Source organism: Paramormyrops kingsleyae, chromosome 25 (genome assembly GCF_048594095.1).
Source record: "Paramormyrops kingsleyae isolate MSU_618 chromosome 25, PKINGS_0.4, whole genome shotgun sequence".
Classification (NCBI taxonomy): domain Eukaryota; kingdom Metazoa; phylum Chordata; class Actinopteri; order Osteoglossiformes; family Mormyridae; genus Paramormyrops; species Paramormyrops kingsleyae.
The window spans coordinates 10,811,147-10,822,084 of NC_132821.1; the positions used below are offsets into that span (position 1 = coordinate 10,811,147).

A 10,938-nucleotide genomic window follows, 5' to 3' on the forward strand; every position below is an offset into this window, starting at 1 on the left:
TGAAGCCCGAACCTGTGGATTTAAAGTCCAAAGCATCTAGAAAAGCTTTTTCTCTCACTGCAGCACTTTCCGAATATTCAGAGCTGTAAAGGGTCTGATAGTAATTCCTAAAGACGTCATTTATCTCAGTCTGATCCGATGTTACCTCTCTCTCTCCTTTATCTGAATGGAATTTATGGCTCTTTCAGTTTGTAACTGCTTAATACACCAAGCCAGTAACCTGCCCGCTCTCTTCCCCCCTTCATAATAAGTCTGTTTGAGTCTTAGCAAGCTTTTCTTTACGCGTTCCAATGAAAGTTTGTTATATTTCATCTTCAATTTGTGCAGCTCCAGAAGAAGATCAGGTGAAGTTTTTTGGTATAGTTCAAATTCAATTTTCTTTATTTTCTTTTCAAGGTCTACCATTTCTACTTGACAATGTTTGTATTTATAATTTGTACAGCTACTCATTCATCCTCTTATAAAGGCTTAAAATGCTTCCCACTGGACTGAAGCAGATGTTTGATTTGTGTTCATTTCAAAATAATAATCTATCTGTTCATCAATGAGCTCCAAAAATTCGGGATCTCTCAACCAGGTCATATGTAGGTGTGAAACTGCCATCAATCAAACAAAAGTCCTGGCAGTAACAGGAGGACAGACTCTTTCTACAATGTGCCTAACATTTTGATGTGTTGTTCTAAAACTAGTTGGATGAAGGACAACTACATATTGCTGTAGGTGAGCATATATTACACAGGTCTACAAAAAAAAAATTCATGTGCCAAGGTTTTTTGAATGGATTTAGGGTATTTTGAGGGTGCTGAAATCAAAAATTTTGCTGAATTGGTTCTAGTTTTTGAGATAATGGAAATCCACGAAAATAATGCATTCCTCCAATGCGACTTGTGTGTGATAACAAATGCAATAGCTTTCGGTCTGTCTTTTGACTCGTTAACAGTGTCATAGGTAATGAAATGAATGATTAGATATTTTTTATTCCTTTTTGTGTGATGTTAGACTGTTTACTTACTAGTTGTAACTAAAATAAAAACTTGCAATTCTGAATGCTTTTCAAAACGTGTTGCTTTAATAAAATAACTATTAAATGTCTCCTGGGGTGGCATGTTGGTGCAGTGGTTAGCACTGTTGCCTCATACCTCTGGGACCTAGGTTTGAGTCTCCCTCTGGGTTACATGCGTGTGGGGTTTGCATGTTCGCCCCATGTTGTCGTGGGGTTTCCTCTAGGTACTCTGGTTTCCCCCCACAGTACAAAGACATGCTGAGGCTAATTGGAATTACTGAATTGCCCATAGGTGTGCATGTGTGAGTGAGTGTCAGTGTGCCCTGCGATGGGCTGGCCCCCCATCCTGGGTTGTTCCTCACCTTGTTTCTGTAGCTTCTGGGATAAGCTCCAGACACTGAAGTTTACCTTTCATATGAGAAAATGCTTTTTACATATTGATTCTCTGCAACATAAAAGTCTCATCCATAGGATTCGGACTCGGCTGTAGGACTGATAGCGGTTTTATTCTCTCCATCATGGTTGGTTTCAGTTGGCATTGGTGTCAGCGGTATGTAAACTGTGTAACATGAATAACTGCAGCATCTTTAACGTCGGTCCGTTGATTTGATCCGGACAGCGCTACGGGTAGCACAGATGGTTCCCTCTTCTGCAGAGGAGGCACTGAAATACAAACAGTTTAAGATTAGAAAAGCGACCTTTCCGTTTACAATAAATCACTCGTTTGTGTTTAGGGTGGTTTATGCGTTCAAACATTGTGTAACTACCCGGGGGTAGGGGCGTCGCACCCGACGTGCTAGGTTTTGGGAGTGCAGGGTTGTCGGCAGATTATATCGGTACCCGGCCGAAAACGTATATACTTCAGGGTGCCACCGTGTCCATTTTTGTCCCCCGAACCTGCCTTCCAACACCCTCCCGCAGCAGGACGGGTAAAACATATTTGCACACGCAAATACTGGGACTAAAAGAACTCGGGGTGAGGGACTCAGATCCTCTCATTACTTAGTCTCCCTGGGTAGAATAACCGCCAGTTTTCCCCTACCAAGGCGGGGCGAAATTTCTCCGCTACAATTGCTCAGAATCGCTGTAGCTTTCCGATGGTATGCGGGGCGTTGCGGTTGCTTAGCGTGACCGACACATAAGAAAGCAAACATTCTTTATTATCATCCTATGTATGTTAAATTACGATCTTCCACATTAATCAAGGTATTGTAAAACGGAAATTATTACAGCTCTAATAGCTCTAATAGCTTATATTAAAGTCAGCCAAGAGTCACAACATGGTTTTGAAATGGCAAACGCAGACACAAATCAAATGTATATGAGCAAGCGACATAAAGGATCTGTTGTTTGGGTAAATTATATTATAGTATACACTATATATTTGTGGTGTGGTGGCGAATTGGTGCAGAAGTTTTAGAACTGCACTATCGATTTATCACTTTATTTAGAAATATAAATTCAGTTCTTATCCTTTTTAAAAGTTACATTTTTTTCAAATTGTCTTTCAAAGTGTCCCTCAGAATGACACTGGGGCTGGGGTGGGCGGGGCTACGAGGGGGAGGGGACGCGGTCAGAATGGTATATTAAGAGGAGACCTCCTCATGTACAGTTACTCTACCTCTGCTTCCAGCGAGACAAGAGCTCCAGATTCTGCTCAAGGTTTCATCTTTTGTCGAACAACTCGTCAAGAATGGCTTCCAAGGCGTAAGTTGTGATCAATTTATTATTGCATTTGAATGTGTAGAAACTGTGGATAACTTGTTCATCCTTGTATGTAGTTTACTGACACTAGAATGTAGAATGTAGAATACCATTTTTTTTATTTGCAGTGTTCACAAAGGGCTTATATTTCTTGATATAAATGTAACTAATTAGTAAACATGTTTCAGTAGTTGTGATCATGTAGTTTACTAATTACTTTTCTCAGTCTGGGACCCATCAGGATGACAATAGATATGCAAATGTTATTTATCCAAACCACTGAGGAATGAACAATGTTGATGATGATGACTGGAATGGGTCCTGAAAATCATGAATTAAATCTAATCTTAAGTAACACTTCCCTGACTGTTGCATAACTGTTAATTGTTTGTTTTTTTTATATCCGCAGTACTTCCAACAGGCATTTCCTGCTCTGCCCCGTGTGCAAGAAGACACAGGCAACCCTCTCGGTGCATCTGACTAGGGTGTGCATGAAGAGATCTTCGAAAGAAGCCATCCAAGAAGTAGTGGAGAAGGCAAAGCAGGATGCGCTTGAAGTTCTGCAGTGGGGCAGGGTGTTCAGCTACAGGCACCTGCGAGACATTATGGATGATGCTAATCCTATGAGCAGGTTGGTGGGAAAACTCTTCAGTCTTTTTTACACATCTCGCGTCGTTTCTTCAGTATGACATTTACTAAGAGTTTTTTATTTACTTATTTATCTGAAAGGATGATCCAGGAGCTGGAGCGTCGCCACATGGTGGTGCCTGACACCCCCTCCCCAGCAGTAGCGGCGCAGACCAGCAGTGTTCCTGTGATGGCTGGTACAACCGTGCAGCGACCGGAGAGCTCGGCGACTGAGCAGTCGGAGGACGCAGTCAGTGTCAGCAACGGCGAGATCTTTCAAGTGTGAGTATGAGTGTCTCGGATTTGCAGCTTCATTGATACCTTTTGCTTTTGCTTGTGAGCCAATTGAAGGTGCAATTTTAAGACGAAATATGTTTTCCACATGGCAGTACCCGGGAGGTGCAGTGGCCACAGACCTCCAGGCACATGATGCAGGAGAAGGGACTGTACCGGAAACATTCTCTGGACCATCCCCTCCTGAAGGGCTTCGCCGCATACTTGGAGAAGGATCTCCTGAATGAGAATTTCAAGCAGACGGTGAGGTCTCCCATAAAAGTTCACTCTATTATTTTTTGGAGCTTTATATCTACGCAATATATTCATTAAGTAATGCCGATTTTATTTTCCAGGTGGAAAACGTCAGCAGGTTCATGTTTTTTGTGAACCCTGAAGAGCCATCCCTTGAATTTCTGAGGGAGAGGGAGAAGATGAAGCTCTTCTTTCGGGAGCTGACTGAGGCTGGTCTCTCCAGGCAGACTCAGGTCAACTACACGAAGAGCCTGAAGAGGTTGGTAGCATGTAGATTTTTAACAGTATATTGTAGGTTTTGTGTTGTATTGTCGTATCTGTTTTCTTCAAGGAAGTTCAGTCCTCCCACTATTGTCATGGTGGCATGTACAAGTTTATGTACATATGGATACTTACATACATGTCCTTCCTCTGACAGATTCCTCAAGTACCACACCGTGGCCACCGACCTCCGGCGTGACAACATTGCCTTGTGGAATGAGGCAATGTTCTTCGTGGAGTACCTGGGCTCACTCCAGCAGAGCTCTGCAAAGTTGGTGAGTAAGGAGATGACGCAAAGGAGGTAAGTTCAACTGTCAACACCCGTTAAATTCCATATTATGATTTGATTATACATCTCCTCTACTGTGTTTAACACACTCATAATGTTTTTTTTTTTATCTCCCTCACTGCTCCTGGAGTGCACTGCATGGAGAAGCAGAGCCATTTTACATTGTGAGCACATTTTATTAAAATGTGTACTGTATTGATTAGGATTGACAGTAATTGAATTTTCTTCTCCCACCCACATAGTCATGTCATTCTCACGGAGATGAGCCCAGAGAAGAGTCCAGAGGACTGCTGGGCCGTGCTGAGGGCTGCCAAGAACGACTTCTTGGCAGTCCTTGGCAAGGTGTATCCGGAGGAGATGCCCCTGGAGTGTGCAGAGTGCTGCCTTGTCCTCTACTACCTGGAGGCCACGGTGATTCTGAAGCATCTCCAGCCACCAGGCGTGGTGGAGCACATGACCGTAAGTGTTGTATTCTTTTTGTCTTCACTTTTCCTTTTTGCCGATACTCTTATTTATCAGTGGGACATCATTGTATTGTGTAGGTCCAGGAGTGGATGACCAGGAGCACGTCCGAGGCCGACCATACGGTGATTGTGGTGAAGGAACACAAGACGTCGGCGCAGCAAGCGGCCACATTTGCATTGTCCTCTGAGGAGGAGACGGTAAGTATATCAAGCTTGATAAGATTTATTTCATAGTTTATTTCAAGAGCAGCGATTTAATCTGTTTTCCTCTGCCAACAGTGGTTCGACATCTACTTCACCCAGGTACGGCCACAGCTCCTGAGCTCCAAGAGGAGCCGGACGACACTGGATGACCTGGGAGGAGACAAACGGTTCTTCGTCTCCACCACAGGCAGGCCGGTGTTCAACGCTTTGAATGACCTCAACCGGCTGCACCAAAAGTGAGCTGATCATCATGATTAATTCCCCCTATAATATGTTCTACATACGTGTTGTGTGAGACGTATTAATAAATGTATTTTTGTATTTTAGATACAAGCTGGATCCAGTCACCTACCAGACGGCCCGGCGCATCTTTGAGACGGCCACCAAGGACTTGACGGACCAAGAGAAGTCCTTGGTGGCCGATTACCTCACTCATTCCACTGCGACGGCTGACGAGCACTACCGGATGAAGCAGTCGCGGAATGTGGTGCTGGCCAGTAAGCTGCTGAAGAAGCTGGCAGGTGACTCAAGGTAGGCATGTTTTCTGTTTGTCAAGACACTTACCAACATCAAGACACACAACCAAAGCCCTCACCACTGAACACTAACCTTAAACGTTTGTGGGTTTTTTTGTTTTTTTTTTATTTTTATCTCAGCGCTGACTCCACAGAGGAAGGACCCAGCTGTTCTGCCCGTGGTGCCGCACGGGATGCTGCCCTGGCATCCAACCAACAGATGGATGTCCAGGCAGCGTTCGATCAGCTCCTTCGGACCCACCCCGTGACCCTGGATGGCGACATCCCAGACAAGACAGCACGCTCGCAGACGTCAGGCCGGTTTCAGCGGCAGCTCTATGATCGCTGGCTGAAGGCCCAGATGAGGATGCGCGTACGGCATGTCTTGTGTGAGTATTGTTTGTAGCACTAATGACATTTTTTACTGTGAAACGGTCCTATCTACATAGGCTTCTTAACTAACAACAATTTACTTTGTTCTTGACAGCACACTTTGGCAGACGGCAGCCCACCGAGTCCCGGGTCGACGCTTGGATCAGGAACCAAGTTCCCAGCGCGGCCAGCGTTCTGAAGGACTGGAGACCAGTGGGTTCGGGGGACACTGCCGTGGACTCTAGCCACATCCAGGAGCTCATCCACAACCAGAAGTGGAAGGGACTTGTGGTGATGGACATTGCGGGGAAGGGGAAGGGAGTCTGCGCCACCCGGCAGTTCCAGGCTGGTGAGGTGGTGTGTGACTACCACGGGCCGGTAGTCACAGCCACTGAGGGCCAGCGGATTCACTCATCGACGAAGGAAGAAGAATCTGGCTACATGTTCTTCTTCCGGAACAGCCATAAGTCTGAGTGTGCCTGTCACCCGGGCATACAGCCTTTTGGCCGGCTGATTAATCATTCCCATAAGAAGGCCAACCTCCGGCCAAGACTGTACAGCCCAGCCGTCGGGGGACAGGACGTTATTTTGCTTTTGGCCCTGAACAGGATTAATGTTGGGGAGGAACTGTTCTTCGATTATGGGGTGCAGAGGAAATCGTTCAGGGGAGAGGGACTGAGAACCATTGAGAACATGTAGTTAATTTTTGGCAAGATCATCATTTTGATTGTTGCTACTCTTCCCAAAAGTGATGTGGGTAGATTATTCCACCGTGCAAGGTTGGGCAGATTATTCATTCATCAAATTTAAAGCTCTTAATTTCTAATCAATTGGCCCAAGTACATCCTGATTGCACTGTACTATTTTCTTGTATGCAGTTTTTATGTGAAATAACTCTTTAAATGTGAAATAAAGTGACACTTTTCTAGTATAATTGTTTTGGGTTTTTTTTTGACAATGTATAAAGTTTAAGACCTTGTCGTTGCCCCAAGTATTACAGTAGTTTAAGTGCGACCCACAGGTCACTTACTCAAGCGGTTAACATCAACATCTGAGGTAAGGGGTAACAGACTTCGGAAGGGCCTGACAATCTGTACGGATGCCTAGAATGAGGTCTGTTTGAACTGCATCATAACAATCGCGGTGGATTGAAATAAAAAATCTATTAAGTCATAACCTTTCCATGAAAACTATTAATTAAAACCGATACCTGTACGAAAAACACAACATCGCAATAAGTGTATCGACATATCCCTAGATTCTTAGGAATATTAGCACTACACCAAAATTTCCAACTGTGCTAAATATTCAGTTGTAAATCAAAACCACAAGTGAGATAAGAACGTCTCCCGCTCATTCCCCTCCATCAAATCTTCCACTAACTGAATGGGTCGCTTAATTGTCGCTATGAATTCTGGGAGTCTGTGGAAGGTCACGACCGCAGCTCTCGCGTTACTTGCTACCAGGAAGAAATTGTATTCAAATACTGTAATAGCGACCTAATAATTTTAACAAATGATCAAATTTTTTATATATATATATATATATATATATATATATATATATATATATATAAATAAATCAATTATACAGACACGACCTGTATTGTGTCATTATACATCTTGTTTTGATAATATATTTGTATTGCGTAAACATATTCGATATACAGCCCAGCCACAATTGGTTTCTTTGTCACCCGGAAACTTAGCAACTGTGTTGTGAGCGGATCTGCAGCGCTTTTCTCTTTTTAAACGTGTCTTCTAAATTTGCGGTGCTTCTATTATTTTTCCGCGCTTTTGTTAATGTACATCGTGTGTGTTGTCATTTGGTTAAAGTGTTTGACGACTTTGCAGCGCGCTGACACTGATTGGCCACAGTACCATAGCAACCGCATCATAACAATTGTAGTTGCACTTCGAGTTAATTTGATTTGAACATTCAAAGCAGCTCAGATTTGCAGCTTCCCAGCGAGAGACAAGACGTGATCGAGATGTCTGCCCTGAACGCCACTGTGTGCCTCTGGAGAATCGACTGGCTCCTGCCAAATGGGGCAGTCAGTGTCCGGATTGCTCCGGAAGACATCCCCGGTTCAGTTAGCCATGGTACGGACGGCAAAGTGATGCCCAGAATAGCTCAGCACTCGAAGAATGAAAGTCAGAATAGGGTTGGCTGGTCTTGTTGAATCTTGCAGTCTGTGATAACTATCTTATTTTGGAACTACATGTCTTAGGATACTAGATAATAAAATGGTTGACTTTTAGGCAAACGGTGATTTGTTACCATGAAGCAGTAAAAATACGGGGCTCTTTTCGGCATGTCTGCTGTATTGTATAATGAAATCAGTAAAATCTGTCGCTGTGATGTGTGGATGGATGAAGTTTTAACTTCTTTTTTTTTGACTGGCTATATTTACCATAATATAAGCTGCACAGAAATGGTCCTCATATTGTTTTAAAGCTATTGTCCAGCTCTATAGGTTGAACAAATAATATGCCATCCCCATACGAATAATTACCATGGGTTATTAAAGTATTAAAAATCCAATAACAAAACACCTGTATTTCAAAATTGATCAATTTTTTAAATAAATCTAGCAAATAATGTCATGAACATCTCCAGAAAATTTGGTCTTTGGTTTTTACGTTGTTGCTGAGACATCATTACTTAATTATGTGAAATGTCTATCAAAACCACAGTTCCTTACAATGCTGTTAGCAGTAGCAGAATAGCAGTTAGTGATCAAGGCATGGTACAGGGTTATTATTTTTCATGACAACTTCAACTATTGCCAGAACTAGCTGTGGAAATATAATTTAAATTAAAACATTTCAAATTACTATCAAAATTGAATAAAAAGACAATATTGCCAAAGTAACTGGGGAAAAAAGAGAATTAATGACAGTCAGAATAGTTTATTTTCCTCTTAAGTTTACACCTTTGACTAGACACTGGCCTACTAAAAAGGGCCTTCATTTGTCAAAAAGCCAGAACAAAACAAAAATAAATAAACTAGATTGGCTTTTATGCTACTAGGGCGAGGAAAGCATTTCAACATTGGTGTAATAATGCATAAGATACATCAGTTTCCAGTGTGTTTTTTCGCTGTTGTTCTGCATATCAGGGAATCTGTGCACTAACTGGTGTGTTTTTATAAGTCAAGTTCCCCTGTTGAAACGCAGGCGGCCCGATTCAAGACCAGCGCATAAGTCTCCCAAGCTTGCGTTTCCTGTATCCAATAAGATGGCAGAATTTTTCTCAATGTGCAATACTGACTGCCAAGTGTGATATCTGTGATGTATGTGATGTAGTTTTGTTGTAGAGTGACATAAGGATTCACTTGAATTAAATGTGCTGTCCCCTGTCTTTTTAACCCCAAAGGACGAACCAGCACCAGTGGTGGAGGCCATCGGAGGAAATGCCGCACTGGGCCGCCGGCACCCAGCTCCATCACCGTGTCTGCCGCCACTTCGTCTACTCCCTCCCCGGTGGCAACCAGCAGGGGTCAGCAGGGCTCAGGACGCCGTAGAAATACGGCGGGAGGCCGGTCAGGACGTAGAAATTGGCGTAAAAAACAAAAGGGGCCATTTACAAAAAATTTACAGAATCTAGTACGCTTCAGTAACTGCAAATTGGGAAACCCGTTTGACTCAACCCAAGTGGGTGAGAAGATCCCGTGTGAGGATCTCACCCAGAGTGACGACGAGGTTGCAACCATCCTGTGTCGCACTCCATCTATGTCAGAGCCTGAGCCTGAGCCCTGCTCACCGGCCTTCTCCTCCACTTCATTCTTAGTTCCGTCACCCATCCCATCCTCTTTTGTCTCCTCTCCATCTCCATCTTTTTTTACAGACTCTCCTCCTCCGTCACCACACGTAGTCTCACATGTAAGCCCAGCCCCACATCCATCTTCAGCTCCGGCCATGGTTCATCCCACCCCTCCGTATCAGGTTCCAGCGCACCCCTCATCTCAGCTGGTTACGGGTCCGACACCCCCATTTATGTCCCCTTCTGTTGTTTTTGAAAAAATGGAAAGATTCAATAAGTTGCATAACTATTATCTTAGCAACTACCCTAAAATGACCTATGAGGCCAAGTGCTTAACTTACCATTGGTGTATTCAGTTTTGGAGTGAGTTTTTAAATGCAATTTCCATCTGCAAGCAGGGGAGGGACCAAAACCTAGAGGCTCACTACACGTATGTTGACAATTGGGTTGATGAAGCTGAGGTGATATTTCCTAATGATGCGCTGGACCAGCTGAGTGCCATCCCCGGGGTCCTGGAGTTGGCTGTGGAGATGGGCTATCTGTGTGATGTAAATAGTTTTTTATAGAACCTGTAAATAATTAGGTGAGAGATCTCACAAGTACTTAGGATAAGATAAGATTAAGATAGTTTAACCTTAACTTATCCTAAGTTTGTATGACATAAGATTAGAATAAGATAAGACTAATATAGGTTAAGATAAGATTTTGTATAACATAAGGTAACATAGAATAAGATAAGACTAATATAGTGTAAGTTAAGATAAGGTTAAGATAAGATTTTGTATAACATATGGTAACATAGAATAAGATAAGACTAATATAGTGTAAGTTAAGATAAGGTTAAGATAAGATTGTATAACGTAAGGTAACATAGAATAAGATAAGACTAAGATATAAATAAATGTGGATTATTTTGCATTTGGTTTGTGTCTGTGTGGTTATTTAAAACAATGTGAAGTTTGAAACAAAATTTGATTAGCTTAAATAATGATTGGTTAAACTCATGTACATGTAGAGAATTGTAGTGGACTTGCCATTGAATTAAAGGTTTCTTCAGTTCTCAAGTGCAATGCAAAAAACATAGAGGGGCAATTCATTAAATGATGCAAGCACAGGGACATGATTTTGGTGTTAAACCCAAATTGCATGACCATTCTGCCGCAAATACAGGCCTTTAAGGTTAAAGGTGCCATCCAACTCTACTTT

General features: G+C 42.8%; 1 protein-coding gene across 1 annotated transcript; it reads left to right on the forward strand.

Moving 5' to 3' along the window:
* Positions 1–4,043: 4,043 nt before the first annotated feature.
* Positions 4,044–10,181, forward strand: LOC140582913 (uncharacterized). The gene is made up of 6 exons (XM_072707392.1): positions 4,044–4,121; positions 4,281–4,871; positions 4,955–5,074; positions 5,156–5,316; positions 5,408–5,611; positions 9,346–10,181. Exons 2-6 carry the CDS (start codon positions 4,674–4,676, stop codon positions 9,491–9,493), a joined length of 831 nt encoding a protein of 276 aa, XP_072563493.1. The 5' UTR covers positions 4,044–4,121; positions 4,281–4,673; the 3' UTR covers positions 9,494–10,181.
* Positions 10,182–10,938: the final 757 nt, after the last annotated feature.